This window comes from Schistocerca piceifrons, chromosome 1 (assembly GCF_021461385.2).
Source record: "Schistocerca piceifrons isolate TAMUIC-IGC-003096 chromosome 1, iqSchPice1.1, whole genome shotgun sequence".
Taxonomy (NCBI): Eukaryota; Metazoa; Arthropoda; class Insecta; order Orthoptera; family Acrididae; genus Schistocerca; species Schistocerca piceifrons.
In genome coordinates, this window is record NC_060138.1 from 1,057,869,750 (window position 1) to 1,057,894,867 (window position 25,118).

General features: G+C 42.4%; 1 protein-coding gene across 1 annotated transcript in view; it reads left to right on the forward strand.

The window, feature by feature from the left end:
- The window catches only part of LOC124777518 (short transient receptor potential channel 4-like), a 268,299-nt gene that overhangs the window by 101,541 nt on the left and 141,640 nt on the right, over positions 1–25,118 (forward strand). Inside the window, exons 6-7 of the mRNA XM_047252967.1 lie at positions 8,091–8,361; positions 23,923–24,028. Coding sequence (XP_047108923.1) covers positions 8,091–8,361; positions 23,923–24,028 — 377 coding nt within the window. The remainder of the gene's footprint in view (positions 1–8,090; positions 8,362–23,922; positions 24,029–25,118) is intronic.

Sequence of the window (25,118 nt, forward strand, 5' to 3'; positions counted from 1 at the left end):
GTCCGTTGCCGTCCGGTCATTGGCGGATTGCACACGGCCGGCAACTGGCCGAGGCGAAGTTGATGTCTTCATCCTCAGCGCCGCCCCTGGCGCAGGTGGAACTCGCGCAAGTGGCGAGTCTTTATGGCACTGGTACCAGCTCTCATCTTTGCACCTGTGGTGCCTTTTCTCTAGTTATGTCTTGTTCGGAAGAAACAGCAGATATTTCGTTCCTGAATGCTTTTATGAACACTGCAGGATAACGCTGTATATTTAGAAGCAATAGTAGTAGTAGAAGTAGTAGCAGTAGCAGCTTTATTCATCCATAGATCTCTTTTTACAAGGATATAGGACATGTCAAAGTATTTACAAGTTTAGATCAATTAAAAATAAGCTAATTCGTATACACATATATTTACAGACTTCTAGTTACAGACAATCATGAATTTTACTCCTGGTATACAATACTTTTTGTACAAATAACTTATTAAATAATGTAATGGCACATTGTTCACTCATATCTCACTATCAGTCACTGCACACACTATACACACATTGTTTCATAACACTTCACTCACTACACACACACGCACACACACACACACTCACACACACACACACACACACACACACACACACACACACATACACACACAAACTGGTGATCTCTGGGCCATTTTCTGAACCGCTACTTCCCATTTGCTATCCTGAAAAACTGAGTCAGCATCCCTCCATAATGAATGAGATGTTGAGCTCAGAAAGAGGAAGAGGTGTTAGTATTGTGCCACGCATAGCTTGGGGGAAAGTATTTCTAGAAAGGGAAAAAACAGAAAGTGAAGGTTTTATGTGGAATGTTGGATATTTTATAATCATTATTATTATTATTTATTTGTATAACATTTTTATCTAACCCCTAATCTGTTTTAGCTAAGTAATCCTTCAGTGTATAAAATGTATTGCACAACAGGTACTTTTTAGCTGGCAATTTATTGTACAGTTTTATTCTTTGGTAGAAAATGCTGTTTTGAGTTTTATGTTTATTTTTTCTTGATAAATGTAAGTTGAGTCTATCTCTTGTTGCTTGGTCATGGACAGAGCTGTTTGTGCAGTAATCACCAATGTTATTTTTGATGTGTACAACTGACTGTTAAACGTGTTCGCATGGAGCATTTAAAATCCCCAGTGTTCTGAACACATATTTACAATGAGCTCGACTGATATTTTTGGTTCTTATTCTTATGGCTCTTTTCTGGAGTTTGAAAATTGTGTTCATATTTTGTGAATTTGTTCCCCAAAAAAGAATGCCATAGCTAAGAATTGAGTGTACATATGGATAATATGTAACTAAAAGACACTGCATGTTTCACACTGATGATAGGATTCTAAGGACATAATATGCTGATGGCATTCTGTTTGCAAGTATCTTTGTGTGTTCACACCACTTCAACTGAGAATCAGTATTCATTCCTAGAAATTTTGCATTTGTTACGCAGTCTATAGAGGTGCCATCTACATTTAATTTAACATTGTCATTTTTCCTCTTCAAACTGAAATTCATGGCATTAGTTTTCTTTATGTTCAATGTAACTTTACTACTTATTGACCAATCATAAACTTCCTTGAGAGTTTCATTTGGTTTCTTGGCAAGGAGTTCTCTTGTTTCTGAGTGACTATAATATTGCTGTCTTCAGCGAAGAGGATTTTTTTCACCATGAGTAACATTACTGGGAAAGTCATTGATGTGTATCAGGAACAGTATTGGTCCTAATATGTTACCTTGTGGAATGCCTATATTAATGTATTTTGGTTCTGATAAGTGTTTTACTAAGTGTTTAGATCTATTTGAAGTATGTGTTATCTCTACTCTTTGTACACTACCTGTTAGGTATGATCGAAACCAGTCATAAGCTACCTCCCTTGTTCCTAATGCTTCTAATTTAGTTAATAGAATCGTGTGGTCGACTGTATCAAACGCCTTAGAAAGATCCAAAAATATGCCTGTGACACACTCATCTTTATCAAGAGCATCAAGTACAACATCTATGAATTCTACTATGGCTGACTCCGATTTTTGCCACTTCGGAAACCAAACTGTGATTCACTTAAAAGATTGTATTTATTCAGGTAATTCATTAATCTGTCTTTCATAGTTGCTTCTGTTATTTTTAAGAATGCTGACAGCAGGAAATGGGTCGGTAATTTTCTGTGTCTTTTGCATTACCTTTCTTAAGCAAAGGCACAACTCTTGCCTGTTTTAACTGCTCTGGAAATGTCCCTGATTTGAAGGATTCATTTATTATATTTGTTAAGGGGCCTTGTATAATCTCTATGCATTGTTTCAGTACACACATTGGTACTTCATCTAAGCCTACTGACTTTTGATTTTTTAGTTTTTGAAATGTTTTACTGACTTCATTCTCTGTGGTTGGAAGTAACATCATTGTATTTACTGCAACATTATTTACAGGTGTTATATTTATTTGGTGGAATTTTTGCTGTAACTTCTCTGCAATACTTGAAAAATGCTCATTTACATAGTTTGCTAAGTGCTGTGGATCATTTATTGCTTTATCCCCCTCCCCTAGCAGTATGTTATTCTGCATTTGTTTGCCTCCCCCGTTTCCTTTTTTATAACATTCCCAGACCGCTTTGCTTTTACTCTCTGCATTATATATTATTTTGTCATTAAATGACATTTTTGCAGCAATCAGCACCTTCCTATAGATCTTTTTGTACCTATGATAGAAATTTAAGAATTCTGGATCACTGTGAATCTTTTTCATGGAACTGAGTTGTTTATGTGTTTGGGAGGACTTCTTAATACCTGCTGTTATCCATCTGTTTTTGTGGGATGTTTATACAGACATGCATACTTTTGGAAACGCCTTTTAGATGTTCAATTTAAACAATGGGGAGAATTTAGAAAATTTCATATTCACATTGGTTTCCTTATACACTTCATCCCAGCTTTGTTTTTCTAGTTCCTTTGAAAAATCTTTTATTTTGATTTCTGACAGATGTCGTTTGTAGGCTCGTAGTTTAGGAAATGATTCGACACCTGACTTTACTGTTGTTATTTGACAGAGATGGTCTGATAGTCCGAGATCTTGTACAGCTACATCACATTTTTCCCTGTTCGTATTTGTGGCCACATTGTCAATTACTGATGAAGTTGTAGTGAAAAAACCCTTGCTGCACTATTGACCAATAGGAACATGCCAAAACTTTGAAGGATGTTTATGTAGGTGCTGCTGGATTCATTTATGATGTTAGTGTTGATGTTAATGTCCCCACACAAAATTATGTTGACCTTTGTACTTGAGACTTTATCTAGAACTTCTCTTAACTTATTGAAAAAAGTATCCACACTACCACTGGAAGATCTTTACACACATAAAATGGTTAATTTCTTGATGATATCAAGCCCTGTTACTTGAATAGCTGATATGTCCAAGTGTTTGTCTTCACTTACGTTATTGAGGTCAGGTCTTGATTTGAACTGTGTTCCTTTTCTGATATAAATGCATGATCCTCCACCCCTTGAAGCAGTTCTGCAGTAAGAGTTTGCCTTTTCATACGATGATAACACTACATGTTGGATTTCTGTCTCTCTACACCAGTGCTCGGTAATACAAACTATAGTGCAGTTCAAAGATTGGAGTTCAACTTCTAAGAGTTGCATTTTATTTTTTATTGATTGCATGTTTTTATGGAGGATTGTTAAGTCTGTGAAATGCCCCATGTTACTCTTTCCAATGGATTGTTTTTCTTTGTGACATCTGGTATTTGTGATATTTGAGGTGTTAAAATCTGTCTTGTGTGTGATTGTTTTAATATTTTTTAAAGTGCTAGAGATACTCTTTAGGCAGGGGAATCTGCTGTCTGGATTTATCTTAAAAAAGACCTACTTTACCTACCTATGACAACAGGTATTTAACCATGTGTGGCCCGAGATCCACCCCCTATACTTTCATGAATCAGCTGTACCAACCTTCCCTTCCCAGTCCTGTTTAGGTGTAGGCCACGCCTAGTGAAACCCCATCTGTTGATAGATGTAGAACTGTTCCTTCCTATACACATGGAAGTATGGGGTCTTATGGGAAGGTAAATCTGCAACTATGAACATCTATGAGGGTAATTCCAGTTGTACTATGTGTTATTGTTCCTTCCTATTGCACTCGGATAAGCACAGTCAGACGAATGAAGAAGAATGAGTACTTAAATGCCTCTTTCGGCGAGGTAATAAGTCTAATGTTGTCTTCGCACCTCCTATGGTACCAGAGACAGCAAAGGACTTGGAAGAGCAGTTGAATGGAATGCACAGTGTCTTGAAAGGAGGATATAAGATGAACATCAACAAAAGCAAAACAAGGATAATGGAATGTAGTCTAATTAAGTCGGGTGATGCTGAGGGAATTAGATTAGGAAATGAGGCACTTAAAGTAGTAAAGGAGTTTTGCTATTTGGGGAGCAAAATAACTGATGATGGTCGAAGTAGAGAGGATATAAAATGTAGGCTGGCAATGGCAAGGAAAGCGTTTCTGAAGAAGAGAAATTTGTTAACATCCAGTATTGATTTAAGTGTCAGGAAGTCATTTCTGAAAGTATTCGTATGGAGTGTAGCCATGTATGGAAGTGAAACATGGACGATAAATAGTTGGGACAAGAAGAGAATAGAAGCTTTCGAAATGTGGTGCTACAGAAGAATGCTGAAGATTAGATGGGTAGATCACGTAACTAATGAGGAAGTATTGAATAGGATTGGGGAGAAGAAAACTTTGTGGCACAACTTGACCAGAAGAAGGGATCGGTTGGTAGGACATGTTCTGAGGCATCAAGGGATCACCAATTTAGTATTGGAGGGCAGCGTGGAGGGTAAAAATCGTAGAGGGAGACCAAGAGATGAATACACTAAGCAGATTCAGAAGGATGTAGGTTGCAGTAGGTACTGGGAGATGAAAAAGCTTGCACAGGATAGAGTAGCATGGAGAGCTGCATCAAACCAGTCTCAGGACTGAAGACCACAACAACAACAACAACATGGTAGCGAAACGTAGGGGACTGTTGTATATTCGCTTCACACTGATTCTTGAAACACTATGCATAGGCTTTTGCAGGAAAGTTGGCGTCTATCTTCAAGTGTCTGCCAGTTTATGTTTTGTGGCATTTCTGGAACTTATTTGTGCAGTATGCTGAACACTATAGTTCAGAGTATCCGTAACTGTACTAATTAATTAACAACAAATTACAACACCAGTTGCAATTTTTTGGAACATCTCATTTGACTGATTTCCGTCAATCTCCCATGAGTCGGGCCAACCTGTGGCCAATCGTATTGCCCTTCCTGTATACGTTCAATATCCCCTGTTACTATGCGTCCCATACATGTGAATAATATTCTAGGCTGGCTCGCATGAGTGTTTTGTAACCAATCTGCTTCGTACACTCATCGTTTTCCCCAGAACCCTACCAATGAGGCAAAGTGTACCGCCTAGCGTCTCTACCATTAAAATACAGGGTGTCCCACTCAAACCTCCCTGATTTCAAGCACGCAGGAGAGAAAAACCACAGTAGGTACGGCAATGAAAAATGCACCACATTGTAGAGCATGTCAAAGAATTTATATTCCCGCGCCAGGAGTGCAAGTATCGTCGCCAGAGTGCAGAATAGACGCATGAAGTGAAACTGGCGGCCGGCCCGAGTGGCCGAGCGGTTCTCGGCGCTACAGTCTGGAACCACGCGACCGCTACTGTCGCAGGTTCGAATCCTGCCTCGGGCATGGATGTGTGTGATGTCCTTTCTAAGTTCTAGGGGACTGATGACCTCATAAGTTAAGTCCCATAGTGCTCAGAGCCATTTGAACCATTTTTTTTTAAATGGCGACTCCAGAGCAGCGCGCACAAGTAGTAGTGTGGTTTGCAGAAACAAAATCGTCCATTACTGGGCAAAGGAATTGTCGTCGTGTGTATGAATGTGATCCACCTGATATGAAAACAGTTAAGGAATGGTATAGGACGTTTCTGGAAACAGGAAGTGTCCTGAAACATTCTGGCAGTGCACGTTACGGAGTTTCAGAAGAGACAGTGGAGGACATCAAACAAACTTTTCTCAGAAGCCTACGCAAGTCAATCGTCAAGAATCTAGGCAATTCACCAGCGTCTTCGTATGTGTGCTTACAAAGTGCAAATTCTGCAACATCTGACGCCAAACGACAAACCACGCCGATAACAATTTGCTGCAGATATACTGCAGCGTATTGATATGAAGGCCAGCTCCCTGGAAAGATGTTTATTCTCAGATGGGGCAACCTTTCATCTATCAGGAAGGGTTAATAGGCATAATGTTCGTATTTGGGGTTCGCAAAATCCGCACATTGTCATTGAACATGTTCGTGATAGCCCTAAACGTCTGGTGCGGGCTAATACACGACAGGATTACTGGACAGTTCCTCTTTGCGGAAAAAGCAGTGAATAGGTCAGTGTAGACATGTTGGAGCAGTTAGTGTACCCTCAGATGCAAGACTTGCAACTCAACATCAGTTTTCAACAAGATGGAGCTCCGCCACATTGGTCAACAGCTCTTCGCTAGTTCCTAGATAGGAAATTTCCCAATCGCTGGATCGGGCGAGGAGGACCCATTTCCTGGCCCCAACGTTCACCCGACATTGATTTTTTTAAGGTGGGGATTAGTGAAGGACCGAGTGTATGCGACCAAGGTGGTCGATATTCCTACGTTGCGATCGTATCACTAATGCGGTTGCAACAATAACAGAGGAAATGTTACAAAGAACTTGGCAAGAAACTGAATATAGACTCGATATTCTCCGTGCTACTTATGGTTCACATGTAGAGGTGTATTGATGAAGATGTTGTCGTTGTGGTCTTCAGTCCTGAGACTGGTTTCATGCGGCTCTCCATGCTACTCTATCCTGTGCAAGCTTCTTCGTCTCCCAGTACCTACTGCAACCTACATCCTTGTGAATCTGCTTAGCGTACTCATCTCTTGGTCATCCTCTGCGATTTTTACGCTCCATGCTGCCCTCCAATACTACATTGGTCATCCCTTGATGCCTCAGAACACGTCCTACCAACCGATCCCTTCTTCTAGTCAAGTTGTGCCACAAACTCCTCTTCTCCCCAATTCTATTCAATACCTCCTCATTAGTTATGTGATCTACCCATCTAATCTTCAGCATTCTTCTGTAACACCACATTTCGAAAGCATCTATTCTCTTCTTGTCCAAACTATTTATTGTCCACGTTTCACTTCCATACAAGGCTACACTCCACACAAATACTTTCAGAAACGACTTCCTGACACTTAAATCTATACTCGATGTTAACAAATTTCTCCTCTTCAGAAATGCTTTCCTTGCCATTCCCAGTCTACATTTTATATCCTCTCTACTTCGACCATCATCAGTTATTTTGCTCCCCAAATAGCAAAACTCCTTTACTACTTTAAGTGTCTCATTTCCATATCTAATTCCCTCAGCATCACCCGACTTAATTCGACTACATTCCATTACCCTCGTTTTGCTTTTGTTGATGTTCATCTTATATCCTCCTTTCAAGACACTGTCCATTCCGTTCAGTTGCTCTTGCAGGTCCTTTGCTGTCTCTGACAAAATTACAATGTCATCGGCGAACCTCAAAGTTTTTATTTCTTCTCCATGGATTTTAATTCCTACTCCGAATTTTTCTTTTGTTTCCTTGTATTGATGATAAATAAATAAGTTCTTTGAGATGCACTACAATGTCGTGCATTTTTCATTGTCGTATCTACTGTGAGATTTTTTCCTGGGTCTTTGAAATCAGGGAGGTTTGAGTGGGACACCTGTAATTAAAGTCGGAAAGCAGTGTTTTCTGGGAGAGCCTGAAGGGCAGATACAGCCACCTGATTGGAAAAGTTTTTCTGACCTTTGCGCACAACGGCACCTGCCACTCAGCATGGAGAAGGTCATTCTGTTCGGGATATTATATTGAGCGCAGAACATGTTCACTGATGTTGGCCGTTTGTTTTGTGAATCACTTCTTTTGCCCTTCTTGTTAACTGATATCAACAGTGCCCCCTTTGATAGAATGGCGGCAGTGGTTCTTTGCTAACGACAGGTGCTGGCGTGGGAGTGGACGGGCGACTGGGTGGAGTGGCGCACGCGGTCGTTGCCGATGCGGGCCCTGGACGTGGTGACCCGCATCCCGATGCTGCCCATCATCGCGGGATGGTGCGTCGTGGCGCCGCAGAGCCGCATGGTGCGCCAGTGGTCGCTGCCCATCAACCGGCTCATCTCCAGCGTCGCCGCCTACGTCGTCTTCCTCACCCTGCTCTTCCTCGAGTCCAACACCGACAAGAAGCTCCTGCATCGGGGACCGCCAGACACCGGTCAGTCACCATCTGTTGTTGTGGTCTTCAGTCCTGAGACTGGTTTGATGCGGCTCTCCATGCTACTCTATCCTGTGCAAGCCACTTCATCTCCCAGTACTTACTGCAACCTACGTCCTTCTGAATCTGCTTAGTGTATTCATCTCTTGGTCTCCCTCTATGATTTTTACACTCCACACTGCCCTCCAATGCTAAATTTGTGATCCCTTAATGCCTCAGAATATGCTCTACCAACCGATCCCTTCTTCTGGTCAAGTTGTGGCACAAACTTCTCTTCTCCCCAATCCTATTCAATACTTCCTCATTAGTTATGTGATCTACCCATCTAATCTTCAGCATTCTTCTGTAGCACCCCATTTCGAAAGCTTCTATTCTCTTCTTGTCCAAACTATTTATCGTCCATATTTCACTTCCATACATGGCTACACTCCATACAAATACACTCCTGGAAATGGAAAAAAGAACACATTGACAACGGTGTGTCAGACCCACCATACTTGCTCCGGACACTGCGAGAGGGCTGTATAAGCAATGATCACACGCACGGCACAGCGGACACACGAGGAACCGCGGTGTTGGCCGTCGAATGGCGCTAGCTGCGCAGCATTTGTGCACCGCCGCCGTCAGTGTCAGCCAGTTTGCCGTGGCATACGGAGCTCCATCGCAGTCTTTAACACTGGTAGCATGCCGCGACAGCGTGGACGTGAACCGTATGTGCAGTTGACGGACTTTGAGCGAGGGCGTATAGTGGGCATGCGGGAGGCCGGGTGGACGTACCGCCGAATTGCTCAATACGTGGGGCGTGCGGTCTCCACAGTACATCGATGTTGTCGCCAGTGGTCGGCGGAAGGTGCACGTGCCCGTCGACCTGGGACCGGACCGCAGCGACGCACGGATGCACGCCAAGACCGTAGGATCCTACGCAGTGCCGTAGGGGACCGCACCGCCACTTCCCAGCAAATTAGGGACACTGTTGCTCCTGGGGTATCGGCGAGGACCATTCGCAACCGTCTCCATGAAGCTGGGCTACGGTCCCGCACACCGTTAGGCCGTCTTCTGCTCACGCCCCAACATCGTGCTGCCCGCCTCCAGTGGTGTCGCGACAGGCGTGAATGGAGGGACGAATGGAGACGTGTCGTCTTCAGCGATGAGAGTCGCTTCTGCCTTGGTGCCAATGATGGTCGTATGCGTGTTTGGCGCCGTGCAGGTGAGCGCCACAATCAGGACTGCATACGACCGAGGCACACAGGGCCAACACCCGGCATCATGGTGTGGGGAGCGATCTCCTACACTGGCCGCACACCACTGGTGATCGTCGAGGGGACACTGAATAGTGCACGGTACATCCAAACCGTCATCGAACCCATCGTTCTACCATTCCTAGACCGGCAAGGGAACTTGCTGTTCCAACAGGAGAATGCACATCCGTATGTATCCCGTGCCACCCAACGTGCTCTCGAAGGTGTAAGTCAACTACCCTGGCCAGCAAGATCTCCGGATCTGTCCCCCATTGAGCATGTTTGGGACTGGATGAAGCGTCGTCTCACGCGGTCTGCACGTCCAGCACGAACGCTGGTCCAACTGAGGCGCCAGGTGGAAATGGCATGGCAAGCCGTTCCACAGGACTACATCCAGCATCTCTACGATCATCTCCATGGGAGAATAGCAGCCTGCATTGCTGCGAAAGGTGGATATACACTGTACTAGTGCCGACATTGTGCATGCTCTGTTGCCTGTGTCTATGTGCCTGTGGTTCTGTCAGTGTGATCATGTGATGTATCTGACCCCAGGAATGTGTCAATAAAGTTTCCCCTTCCTGGGACAATGAATTCACGGTGTTCTTATTTCAATTTCCAGGAGTGTACTTTCAGAAACGACTTCCTGACACTTAAATCTATACTCGATGTTAACAAATTTCTCTTCTTCAGAAACGCATTTCTTCCCATTTCCAGTCTACATTTTATATCCTCTCTACTTCGACCATCATCAAATATTTTGCTCCCCAATTAGCAAAACTCCTTTACAACTTTACGTGTCTCATTTCCTAATTTAATTCCCTCAGCATCACCCGACTTAATTCGACTACATTCCATTATCCTCGTTTTGCTTTTGTTGATGTTCATCTTATATCCTCCTTTCAAGACACTGTCCACTCCATTCAACTGTTCTTCCAAGTCCTTTGCTGTCTCTGACAGAATTACAATGTCATCGGGAAACCTCAAAGTTTTCATTTCTTCTCCATGGATTTTAATACCTACACCAAAATTTTCTTTTGTTTTCTTTACTGCTTGCTCAATATACAGATTGAATAACATCGGGGAGAGGCTACAACCCTGTCTCACTCCCTTCACAACCGCTGCTTCCCTTTCATGTCCCTCGACTCTTATAACTGCCATCTGCTTTCTGTACAAATTGTAAATAGCCATTCGCTTCCTGTATTTTACCCCTGCCACCTTTAGAATTTGAAAGAGAGTATTCCAGTCAACACTGTCAAAAGCTTTCTCTAAGTCTACTAATGCTAGAAACGTAGATTTGCCTTTCCTCAACCTGTCTTCTAAGATAAGTCGTAAGGTCAGTATTGCCTCACGTCTTCCAATATTTCTACGGAATCCAAACTGATCTTCCCCAAGATTGGCTTCTACTAGTTTTTCCATTCGTCTGTAAAGAATTTGCATTAGTATTTTGCAGCTGTGGCTTATTAAACTGATAGTTCGGTAATTTTCACATCTGTCAACACCTGCTTTCTTGGGGATTGGAATTATTATATTCTTCTTGAAGTCTGAGGGTATTTCGCCTGTCTCATACATCTTGCTCACCAGATGGTGGAGTTTTGTCAGGACTGGCTCTCCCAAGGCCGTCAGTAGTTCTAATGGAATGTTGTCTACTCCCGGGGCCTTGTTTCGACTCAGGTCTTTCAGTGCTCTGTTAAACTCTTCACGCAGTATTGTATCTCCCATTTCGTCTTCATCTACATTCTCCTCCATTTCCAGAATATTGTCCTCAAGCACGTCGCCCTTGAATAGACCCTCTATATACTCCTTCCACCTTTCTGGTTTTCCTTCTTTGCTTAGAACTGGGTTCCCATCTGAGTTCTTGATATCAAGATATCAAGAGCTCAGTCACCATCTAGTCACTGCAAATTCTCAATAAATATTCGGTAAAAAACTGAGTTGAACTGCAGTAGGCAACAACGTGTTTATAGCATGATGTTTTTCTATATTGCTTTCTTTCACTTCCTCACGAGAAGGCAGGCTCGCAACAAAACAGTCATAGCAACGATGAAATTATTTAAATGAAGCTATAACTGTGGGTTTAAAACTGAAAACAGATAACAATTTGCCGGCTTAAAGTAACGTAATTTTATAACTTTTAAAATTTTACAAGCTGGTGTTATCTCTCAGGGTTCTCTTTTTTGCTCGATTGATTAGTAGTGCATTTCTGAGTGTTCTGCCGAATTGTTTCCATTTTTTGCATAAAATGGAAACAAGAACTCGGCAGAGTATTCGTGATTTACACATAGGGTGACCAGACGTCCGGATTAATCCGGACATGTCCTCCTTTTCAGCTCTTTGTCCGGGGTCCGGGCGGATTTTTACAGTGTCCGGCTTTTTCGCAAAGTTGAGCATAATACAGTTAAATTTACAATTCGTCCCGTTCTATTGCTCTTTTCTTAAATAGTTTTAACTATCGGCACAGCTTTCGTGATAAACACACACGAAGTAACAAGTAGGTGGCATCAGGATCGTCGATGTTATCGTTGATCGACCTATAAGCGAATGCAAATATCGATTATTTAAAATTTTCGTTTCGTATCTTCGCTTTGTATTGGCTTGGCTTCCTGTAGTGCACGTGTGAGTTGTGAGTGAAATTTTTAACCGAGTGAGTTATGTAAAATATTTGGCTATGCCTAAACGAAAGCGTACATTTTCTGATGTCCTTTCCTGCAAATATCCGGCTTTCAAGAAAGGGAGAAATGAATTTGAAGCGGAATGTGAGATTTGTGGAGCTGGAACGTACGTTTCAGTGGCCAATAAAGGTAAGAAATAACTCGACAGATTAACTGTCACGGTTTTATTTCATTGTTTCATAGTCATTCAATTTCTTTGTATTCGGTCAGCTGCTGCTTGAACTGTAGATGTTGGTAGCGGTGCGTCGAATGAAGGGAGGTGAATAGTCATACGTTTCTCGCTTTGTAAACAATTCCATGTTGTTGACATAAAACAATTGACGCCACACTGTCACCACAATCAATGTTTTTAATTTAAAATAAAAAATTTTGGTGTGGGCATCACCACCTGACCACCAATAACAATTAACTACTAGTTTTGCCGCTAAGTCCCGATAGTCACGTGACTTGTCCAAAGCTGACGGGTGGTACCCTCATCTGCAGTTGACCCGTTTGATGTGTGTCCTCTTTTTATTTCCTTTGTCCTCCTTTTTGAAGCAGTTTATCCTCCTTTTTAAACAACAATTCGAAAGGCACATTGATGATGAGACTGAGGCTGTTATGAGACAATGGTGATGGCGGTGTATGAGAACCATTATTTTCATGACGGAGGAAAAAATATAAATATTATATATGGGACTATGAAAGAGAAATACGCAAGCTTAAATCGAAAGTACCTTTTCGATGGGTTATGTGTAGGGGAAGAGGAGGAAGCTTCAAATGCCTCTGAGCACTATGAGACTTAACATCTGAGGTCATCAGTCTCCTAGACTTAGAACTACTTAAACCAAACTAACCTAAGGACATTACACACATCCATGCCCGAGGCAGGATCCGAACCTGCGACCGTAGCAGCAGCGTGGTTCCGGACTGAAGCGCCTAGAACCGCTCGGCCACAACGGCCAGTGAAGAGGAGGAAGAAGCGAAAGGACAGGCTGGAATGAATGTAGGACGAGACTTGGTTAGACATGACTGATAGAATATACTGAATTTCAGGACGGGTCTCATCGTTGAAGAATGGTAGTCGGTTAACATTCAGGCAGGATAGGACAGAGAAGTCCTAGAGGTGTATAGAAGTTGTGATATGCGTGACGTAAGTGTAATGGACAAGCGGAGTAGCAGGATTGGTGATTGTAGAGTCAATTTTGGATGCAAGGACTCGAACTCCCAGGTAATGCATCCGTTTCTACGTCCTTCAGGAAGAGAAGTTGAAACGTCCCTTTAGAAAAATTATGAATTTCTGTCGTGGTAAACTTCTTACGTTATTTGATTTTCAAACAGCTAAGCAAAACTGAACGTACTCAGACATTTCTCTCTTTACTTATTCTGATCAACGCTAAACTGACACACACTATTTTTAGCGCAACGCAATCTGTCTCTCAATAATCCCTACAAAAGAAGGGCCCTGACTGACAATAACATATACCGTTCACGAATCACTTACCTCACAAAAATCTTCGTTACTCGAACTACTGCAATACAGCGATGGCCAATACTGCCAGCCAAATCAAATATTCTAACTACTGAGGGCACTAACTACTGATAGGCATATAGTTAGCAAATGAAAGAGTTTGACAGAGAACAAACAACGTATTTATCTTAATAGTGTTCAAAAGGCATTATATATATATATATATATATATATATATATATATATATATATATATATATATCAGTTCATGACATCCAGTCTCACAAATTTACTGTCTCTGATGGACACACGTCCAGATCACCCGCTCTCAAAACTCCGCCATCTCTCTCCCCACATTCACCACTGCTGGCGGCTCACCACCAACTGCCCAACACTACAATAGCAAAAATTCCAACAATGCAACCAGCCACAGACTGTACACAGCACAGTCAGCGATTTTCATATAGAGCGCTACGTGGCGTTACCAACATAAAAACGTAAATAGCCTACTTACAAAGTGTAGGAACGGGATGAGTTGAAGAGGACGCGAGTTAGGAGAGGCAGGCGGATGAAGGCAAGGCGAAATGTGTGTCAAAGAATTTGAAAAATTTAAAAGAGGCAGACATCCAGCCCACAGTGACGTACCCTGTAGGTTTGGATAGGATAAATTAGAGACTTGTAGGTAAGGATAATGTTAGAAGGATGTGGACACAGCTGCGGCGGGTTAGCAACTCATCGTGGTTAGTTCTAAGCACTTTACTCTCTTAGTGAGAAGATGGACGAGTGGAAATCAGTACAGCAGTAGAGTCGAGAGATGCGGCCAAAGAGTGCGCATTTGCTTGTCTGCGGATTATATTCCAATTTCCATCTGTTACACCATTGGTTGAGAGATTTGGGGAGGGACACGAGTGAAAGGATGATGGTATCGTGGGTAGCTACATAGGCGAAGGAAGGAAAAATGTGGTTTAGCGTTCCGTTGACGACGACGCCGTTAGACACGGCAGTAGGCTATGTCGTTAGAACATTGGTGGAGGTAAGAGGAAGTGAAGGTCTGGGAATGTCGATAGCTCACAGGCTGTTCAGAAAAGGGAACACATTTAAGCTCTGGTGCACATCTTGTAGCGTATATGACCCTATCTGACACGCCATGAGTACGAGTTACCACTTGACTGGATTTTGCTGGTTACTAAGAAGTTTTTCACTCTGTTTCGACAATGGTGCTGTAGAGAACTTGAAACAGAAGTGGTGCAAGATACACATAATATTTATTAAGCAATATCTACAACAGTGTGACAGCCTCGATTATACTTCAAGAAGGAACAAAGCAAACAGATTCCATTTAACCACACGTATTTTCTGCAGCCTCAGAAAAAGTTTTTGAGTTGTTGAACTGGTATGAAACAGGGATAGGCACATCGGATCTTATGTGAGCCACTTTCTCCCAGCGGATGAAATTTTTTTTTTTTTTTTGTTTCGACAATAGAAAAATTTCTTCCCCTAATTAATGACAACTAGAGCATGTATAGCAGTAGTAGTTTTATTCATCCTTGGATTACTTTCACAGGGTTATTGGTCATGTCAAGGATTAAAAGTAAAGAAAAAAACGTAATTTCTTTACACAGAAATATACAGAATTATTGGTTATTTTGTGCTTGTTTGCGTTCATAGCCCTACAATATTTTAACAAGGAAAAGTTCCGCCTAAATTTGTTTATGATGCGATTTCGGTATGTGCGCCGTGTTCAAATAATAGCCCACTGTGAAGTGTGACAGTCCACGTTCATTACTGTTAGGAACACATTGTCCCATGCCAACCATTTTAACTTACTTCAAGTCATACCTGTACGTATAAGAATACATAAGATTCCTCGTCACCTTTATAAAAGGATGTGTGCCTCCACATTACAATTCCTGTCGAATTCACCTAAATACTGTACTGTTAGCATTGTCCGTGCGTCAAGTGTGACAACTGCCCAACTCATACTCATAGCGTACATCTATCTCGGTGTTCGGAGCCACTGTCCTAACAAACGTTAGAGATCTCGGCTGCGAAGGAGACACTCAGTTAATTTAAGCAGAGTGTTAGGGACGAAATTGCTTTCGGGAAGTCCGATGTTTAGTATTAAGTAACATGGTTAGAACATCTAAAGGGCGCCGAAGCTTAGTTGTAGGTTACAGAACGCTCTGTTCAACAACCGTCAACAACCAAAGTACACGTTGTTTCCGCGCAGTATAAAATGTGTACATATCTGGAGTCGAACGCGTTACCTTACAAATTCGTTTTTGATAGTGGGATAGAGGATATTTTCATGTCATATTTTTTTGTTTGTGATGAAACTGAACTGAGTGGAAATCGCTAGCTGCTAGGAGATGAAGTGCATCTGCTCATGAATATTGACTACCTTTCCTTCATGGCATTCTCAGAGTTGACAAAGTGCCATAAAGTAATAGGAGGCTATCTGCCATCATTCGACTACGTCTTCCAAGGCTTGGGTCAGTTGCTAGACTCTACTCGATGGCCCAATTCAGACACCAACATGATAGGTAATAATAGCAAGAGTTAGGTTAATTTTCTGCCTTTTTTGTTTTAAAATGACAGTAAATAATGTCGTGTGGCCCACAGCCTTGTATAAACATAAAGATTTGACGCCATCTCGACAATTTCTCTACCAGTTTTGTTGCTTATCACTTGAAACAGTCTCTCATTTGGCCTTAACCATACCAGAAGTTCCTGAGGTTATCACCCTGAAACAAATTCGGAACTTCAGCGTCAGTAACCAGAGACACTGCTCGTTGACTACAGAGGTGAGAGATATTACACACTATCTGATCAACAGCACCCAGACACCTGTTAGTGGACATTAATATGGGATGACTCAACTCTTCACCTTTATGAATTCTTAAATTCCGTTGGGACACTTTGAGTGGGGTATCTGAATGTCTGTGGAGGAATGGCAGCCAATTCTTCCTCAACAGCTGAAACCAGAGAAGGTAGTGACGTTGGACCTTGAATCTACACTCATGCTCATAAATTAAAGATAATTGCATAATGTGGTGCCACACAACGTGGCACTACACAAAACTGGCGCTAATAGCATAGGAACATAGGGAACACACACACGACACAGATCTGTAAGTCCTCGGTATTGGTGATAAGTTGAGAAAACCGTCCCGAAACACATGTGCTACAAAACGCCACTGTTTCCTGTGCATGTACCCCGACATCGGTATGGGATATCATATCCATGCACACGTACACAGGCTGCACAACGGGTTGGCATACTCTGGATCAGGTGGTCGAGCAGCTGCTGGTGTATAGCCTCCCATTCTTGCACCAGTGCCTGTCTGAGCTCCTGAAGTGTCGTAGGGGTTGGAAGACGTGCAGCGATACGTCGACCGAGAGGATCAGAGACGTGGTCGATGACGTTTAGGTCTGGAGAACAGGCAGGCCATTCCATTCGCCTGATATCTACTGTTTCAAGGTACTCCTCCACGATGGCAGCTCGGTGGGGCAGTACGTTATTATCCACCAGGAGGAAGGTGGGACCCACTGCACTCCTGAAATGGCGGACATACTGGTGCAAAATGTCACCACGATACACGTGACCTGTTACACTTCCTCTGTCAAAGACATGCATGGTGTACGTGCACCAATCATAATCCCACCCCACACCATCAAATCACGACCTCCATACAGGTCCCTTTCGGGGACATTAAGCCGTTGGAATCTGGTTCCTGGCTCACGACAGATGAAAACCCGGCGAGAATCACTGTTCAGACTATATCTGGACTCGTCCGTTAACATAACCTGGGATCACTGTTGAAATGACCATGTACTGTGTTCTTGACACCAGGCTTTACGGGCTCTCCTGTGACCAGGGGTCAGTGGAATGCACCTTGCAGGTCTCTGGGCGAATACACCATGTCTGTTCATTCGTCTGCAGCTTTTTTGTCTGGAGAAAACTGTTCAAGTGGCTGTGGTAAGGTCCCGAGAAAGGCTACCTGCAGTACTCCCTGGCCGTCTGCTGGCGCTGGTGGTGAGATATCGGTCTTCTTGTGATGTTGTACACTGTGGACGTCCCGTACTGTAGCTCCTGGACACGTTTCCTGTCTGCTGGAATCATTGCCATAATCTTGAGATCACAGTTTGTGGCACACGGAGGGCCCGTAATACGACTTGCTGTGTTTGACCAACCTCCAGTCGCCCTAGTATTCTACCCCTCATAACGTTATCAATATGTGTTCTTTGAGCCGTTTTCAACAAGCAGTCACCATTAGCACGTCTGAAAACGTCTGCACACTTACTCGCTGCACCGTACTCTGACATGCACCAATACACCTCTGCGTATGTGGACTGCTGCCAGCGCCACTGTGCGACGACCGTAGGTCAAATGCACCGCATGGTCATACCCCGAGGTGATTTAAACCCGCAAAGCGACCACCAGAGCGTTGTTTCACCATGTATCAGCATTATGCTCAATTTATGAGCATGAGTGAATGTGAAGTCGCGGGTCTAACTCATCCCAAAAGTGTTCCATTGGGTTCAGATCAGGACACTGGGGACGGCTGCCTATTTCAAGAATGCTGTTGTCCAAAACCACTGCCTCACAGTCGCACTTTCATGACAGGACGCATTTTCATGCTGATACAAACACTCATCGTCTGGAAACTCTTCTCTGCTGTACATAGTCCACAGTGCTGTATATATGTTCACATCCTTCCGGATTTTGCATTTTCTTAAGCGCAATAAAGGAATCACTCCCTAACCATGAGAAACACTCCCATACAATAAAACCACCTTCTTCATACTCCACTGGTGGCACCACATACTATGGCAGTAACATTCTCAAGGTATTCTCCAAACTCAGCCCGTTCCATTGGATTGCCACAGGGTAAAGCGTGACTCATCACTCTAAATCACTTGTTTCCAGCCACCCACTGTCCATTGGCATCGCTCTTTGCTCCACCTCAAATGTCACTTAGCACTGACTAGAGAAGTGTGTGGCTTATGAGGAGTTGCTTGACCATTGTACCAGTATTCATGAGTAGTCTCACATTTAGGTGAAAATAACTTACTCAGCATGTCACAGTTCGGATTCTGGAAGGGTTACTCGACTGAGAATGCTATCTACACATTTACCCATCAAATAGTACAAGTCCTAAGTAACAAATTATCGCCATTTGGTATTTTTTGTGATCTCTCCAAGGCATTTGACTGTGTGGATCATGCCACACTCTTAGAAAAACTCAGGTTTTATGGAACTGAAGGCTATACACACAACTGGCTTGAATCATACTTAATGAACAGAAAGCATTAGGTTGTGCTGAATAGCACAAATAATGTTGGGAGGGTGGTAAATTCTAGTGAATGGGTAGTTATCACAAAGGGGTCCCACAGGGTTCAATCTTAGGTCCTCTGCTGTTCCTTATTCGTGTGACTGACCTCCCATTTAACGTTCAGCAAGCGGAACTAGCACTTTTTGCAGATGAGACGAGTGTTATAATAAATCCCATTCCAGAAAAAGCAGCTGAAGATATTATTAAGGATGCCTTTCAAAGAATTATTAAGTGGTTCTCAGAAAATGGACTCTCCCTTAATTTGGAAAAAAACTCACAATCTCCAGTTCTGTACACCGAATAGTCAAACTGACAATTGATGTAGCATATAAACAGGGCTCAGTTAACAGCGCAGATTTCTCCAAATTTTTGGGTGTTCATATTGACGACAACTTGAACTGGAAGAAGCATGTTACTGAGCTTCTCAAACAACTAAATTCAGCTTCTTTTGCTCTTCATATAATCGCTAGTCTTGGTGATAAACAGATCAGCCTCCTGACGTACTTTGCATATTTCCACTCAATAATGTCTTATGAAACAGTTTTCAGGGGTAACTCACCACTTAGACATAATGTATTGGTTGCACAAAAGAGAGCAGTGAGTTTAATTAGTGGTGTTCACCCAAGGACGTCACATAGGCACCTTTTCAAGGAGTTAGGTATTTTAAATGCACCATCAGAGTACATATCTTCGCTAATGAAATTCGTTACAAATAATCCATCTCAATTCGCGAAGAACAGTGATGTTCATACATAGAACACTAGAGGGGAAAAATGACCTTACCTATCCGTTATTGAAGCTGTCAGTTGCTCAAAAAGGAGTACATTATTCCACAACAAAAATCTTTGATCATTTGCCCAAAAACATAAAGTGTCTGACAGGTAGCAGATCAAGTTTTAAATCTAGCTTCAAATCATTTCTTTTGAACAACTCCATCTATTTCTTGGGCGAGTTTCTGTCTCAGAAATGGTAAAAAAATGTACCTCTAAATGTCGTTGCATGTGTAGAACTAAAAATTTCAGTAACATTGATATTAGCACTATTCATGTGTGTATACATATCTTGTGACATGACTTGTTCCACATCATATCGATAAAATAATCGGGAAAATGATCTACAGAACATGACATAACTGAAACTACACTACTGGCCATTAAAACTGCTACACCAAGAAGGAATGCAGATGATAAATGGGTAGTCATTGGACAAATATATTATTATAGAACTGACATGTGATTACATTTTCACACGATTTGGGTGAATAGATCCTGAGAAATCAGTACCCAGAACAACCACCTCTGGCCGTAATAACGGCCTTGATACGCCTGGGCATTGAGTCAAACAGAGCTTGGATGGCGTGTGCATGTACAGCTTCCCATACGGCTTCAACACAATACCACAGTTTATCAAGAGTAGTGACTGGCGTATTGTGACGAGCCAGTTGCCCGGCCACCATTGACCAGACGTTTTCAGTTGGTAATAAATCTGGAGAATGTGCTGGCCAGGGCAGCAGTCGAACATTTTCTGTATCCAGAAAGGCCCGTACAGGACCTGCAACATGCGGTCGTGCATTATCCTTCTGAAATGTAGGTTTTCACAGGGAACGAATGAAGGGTAGAGCCACGGGTTGTAACACATCTGAAATGTAACGTCCGCTGTTCAAAGTGCCGACAATGCGAACAAAAGGTGACGGAGACGTGTAACCAATGGCACCCCATACCATCACGCCGGGTGATACGCCAGTATGGGGATGTCGAATACACGCTTCCAATGTGCGTTCACCGCGATTTCGCCAAACATGGATGCTGTAAACATGATGCTGTAAACAGAACCTGGATTAATCCGAAAAAATGACGTTTTGCCATTCGCGCACCCAGGTTCGTCGTTGAGTACACCATCGCAGGCGCTCCTGTCTGTGATGCAGCGTCAAGTGTAACCGCAGCCATGGTCTCCGAGCTGGTAGTCCATGCTGCTGTAAACGTCGTCGAACTGCTTGTTCGGATGGTTGTTGTCTTGCAAACGTCCCCATCTGTTGACTCAGGGATCGAGCCATGGCTACACGATCCGTTACAGCCATGCGGATAAGATGCCTGTCATCTCTACTGCTAGTGATACGAGGCCGTATCCAGCACGGCGTTCCGTATTACTCTCGTGAACCCATCGATTCCATATTCTGCTAACAGTCATTGGATCTCGACCAACGCGAGCAGCAATGTCGCGATACGATAAACCGCAATCGCGATAGGCTACAATCCGACCTTTATCAAAGTCGGAAACGTGATGGTACGCATTTCTCCTCCTTACACAAGGCATCACAACAACGCTTCACCAGGCAACGCCGGTCAACTGCTGTTTGTGTACGAGAAATCGGTTGGAAACTTTCCTCATGTCAGCACGTTGTAGGTGTCGCCACTGGTGCCAACCTTGTGTGAATGCTCTGAAAAGCTAATCATTCGCTATCACAGCATATTTTTCCTGTCGGTTAAATTTGGCATCTGTAGCACGTCATCTTCGCGGTGTAGCAATTTTAATGGCCAGTAATATATATATATATATATATATATATATATATATATATATGTGTGTGTGTGTGTGTGTGTGTGTGTGTGTGTGTGTGTGTATGTGTGTGTCTATATATATATGTGTGTGTGTGTATATAATGTATATATGTATGTATGTAAAAGTATATGTGTGTATGTATGTATATATGTACCTTGTAATATGACTTGTTCCACATCATATCGATAAAATAATCGGGAAAATGATCTACGGAACATGACATAACTAAAACTTACTTTTTAACTCCCTTAGAACATCGGACTAGCTGGATTGCTGGTAGAACTCCAACTCACGAGTGATTCCTTCTCATGATTTCCTGTTGCTCAAGAGACATCCAATAACCAGTCCACGTTCGAAGTCTGTGAGCTATCCAAACAACTATTCTGCTTTTACTGCTACTCTGCCGACGAAACAGTACTCACCGCTTGCTGTTATGAAGACAGGTCCGCCTCTCGTGACATCTACTGGTCAGTTATGCATAACATAGAGGTATCCGAAAACCTACGATCTGATAGTGCATAATGGATGTTAGTTGTATCCATTGCTCAATATTTTAGTTACTGTTACACAGATCAGTTCAAGCCTATCTTGTGTAATGACTTTTGCATCACATCAGACTCAACGACATGAAGACAAAAGCTTGTTCCCAAGAAATAAATCGGATTCTTAGCCACATATGTAATAGCTCTCTGAAGCAGTGTATCTTCCCAGATAGACTGAAGTATGCCATTGTTAAACCACTGCATAAAAAAGGGGATACGTCTGATGTCAACAACTACCGCCCAATCTCTCTTCTGACTGCCGTATCCAAAATTCTTGAGAAAGTAATGTATTGTAGAGCAGCTTCACACCTTTGTAAAAATAAAGTTTTACCAAAATGTCAGTTTGGTTTCCAGAAGGGTTTTTCAATGGAAAATGCTATATACACTTTCACTTATGAAATATTAAATGCTCTGAGTAACTGGAAGTCCCCCGTTTGGATTTTTTGTGATCTATCAAAGCCTTTTGATTGTGCAAATCATGGAATACTCCTAGATAAGCTCAAGTACTGTGGCATGAATGGGACAGTGCTCAAATGGTTTAAATCATACCTAAATGGAAGAGTGCAGAAAGTTGAAATAAACAGTTCACATAATATGCAAAAACCTGGTGATTTCTCAAACTGGGGAACAATCAAGAATGGGGTGCCGCAAGGTACGGTCTTGGGTCCTCTGCTGTTCTTAATATATATTAATGACTTGCCATTCTATATTCAAGAAGATGCAAAGCTGGTACTTTTTGCCGATGATACAAGTATAGCTATCACACCCAACTGGTGAAATTGTAAATGATGTTTTTCAGAAAATCATTAAGTGGTTCTCTGCAAATGGGCTCTCATTAAACTTTGACGAAACACAGTACATACAGCTCCACACAGTAAATGGAATGACACCATTAATAAATATAAACTTCGATCAGGAATCGGTAGCTAAGGTAGAATATTCAGAATTTCTAGGTGTATGCATTAATGAGGGGTTGAACTGGAAAAAATCACACTGAGGATCTGTTGAAAAGTTTGAGTTCAGCTATTTATGCTATTAGGTTCATTGCAAATTTTGGCGATATACATCTGAGTAAATTAGCATACCACGCCTATTTTCATTTACTGCTTCCGTATGGCATCATATTCTGGGGTAACAAGTAAAAGAGTGTTCATTGCACAAAAGCGTGTAATCAGAATAATTGCTGAAACTCATCCAAGATCATCCTGCACACTTATTTAAAGAGCTAGAGATCTTCACTGTAGCCTCACAAAAAAATATATATATATATATATATATATATATATATATATATATATATATATATTCACTTATGAAATTTGTTATTAACAATCCGAACGAATTCAAAAGTAATAGCAGTGTACATGGCTACAACACTAGGAGAAAGGATGATCTTCACTACTCAAGGTTAAATCTAACTTTGGCTCAGAAGGGGGTAAATTATGCTGCCACATAAGTCTTTGGTCACTTACCTAATAGCATCAAAAGTCTGACAGATAGCCATATAGCACTGAAAAGGAAATTAAAAGAATTTCTGAATGGCTACTCCTTCTACTCATTAGATGAATTTTTGGATATAGTAAGTCGGTAATTCCCCACCCCCACCCAAAAAATATTAAGTGTCATGTAATATTTTGTGTAATGTAATATCTTGTATAGATACCTTTTATTAACCTGACGTGTTCCACATCATTACGAAGTGTCGTATTCATGATCTATGGAACAAGTACTAAACTAATCTAATCTAATCGAACTGAACCTGTGCAGGTTTTGAGCCAGTGCTGATGGTGTTCGTGGGAGCGCACGTCTGGAGCGACGTGAGGATGTGTCTGGTGCAAGGGCCGCGCCGTTACTTCAAGGTGCTGACCAACTGGTCAGTCACAACACCTATTATACTTAACATAAAGAGTTTTCTATATAACACTAGTACAATTATCTTCACACGCAGAAGCACTACTTGTATATTAACGACCGTTGCGTCCCTCTCCACACACCACACTCTAGTCTCAACGAACGAGGAAGTATTATGTTCGAGTATAATGACTTTTCTGGAGACTAGAAATCTACTTTGTAGGAATCAGCCTGGGTATCGAAAACGGCGATCGTGTGAAACCCAGCTCGCGCTATTCGTCCACGAGACCCAGAGGGCCATAGACACGGGTTCCCAGGTAGATGCCGTGTTTCTTGACTTCCGCAAGGCCTTCAAAACAGTTCCACACAGTCGTTTAATGAACAAAGTAAGAGCATATGGACTATCAGACCAATTGTGTGATTGGATTGAAGAGTTCCTAGATAACAGAACGCAGCATGTCATTCTCAATGGAGAGAAGTTTTCCGAAGTAAGAGTGATTTCAGGTGTGCCACAGGGGAGTGTGGTAGGACCGTTTCCATTCACAATATACATAAATGACCTTGTGGATGACATCCGAAGTTCACTGAGGCTTTTGCGGATGATGATGTAGTATATCGAGAGGTTGTAACAATGGAAAATTGTACTGAAATGCAGGAGAATCTGCAACGAATTCACGCATGGTGCAGGGAAGGGCAATTGAATCTCAATGTAGAAAAGTGTAATCTGCTGCGAATACACAGAAAGAAAGATCCTTTATCATTTAGCTACAATATATCATATCAGCAACTGGAAGCAGTTAATTCCATAAATTTTCTGGGAGTAATCTTTAGGACCCCCCCCCATGAACCATGGACCTTGCCGTTGGTGGGGAGGCTTGCGTGCCTCAGCGATACAGATAGCCGTACCGTAGGTGCAACCACAACGGAGGGGTATCTGTTGAGAGGCCAGACAAACGTGTGGTTCCTGAAGAGGGGCAGCAGCCTTTTCAGTAGTTGCAAGGGCAACAGTCTGGAAGATTGACTGATTTGGCCTTGTAACAATAACCAAAACGGCCTTGCTGTGCTGGTACTGCGAACGGCTGAAAGCAAGGGGAAACTACAGCCGTAATTTT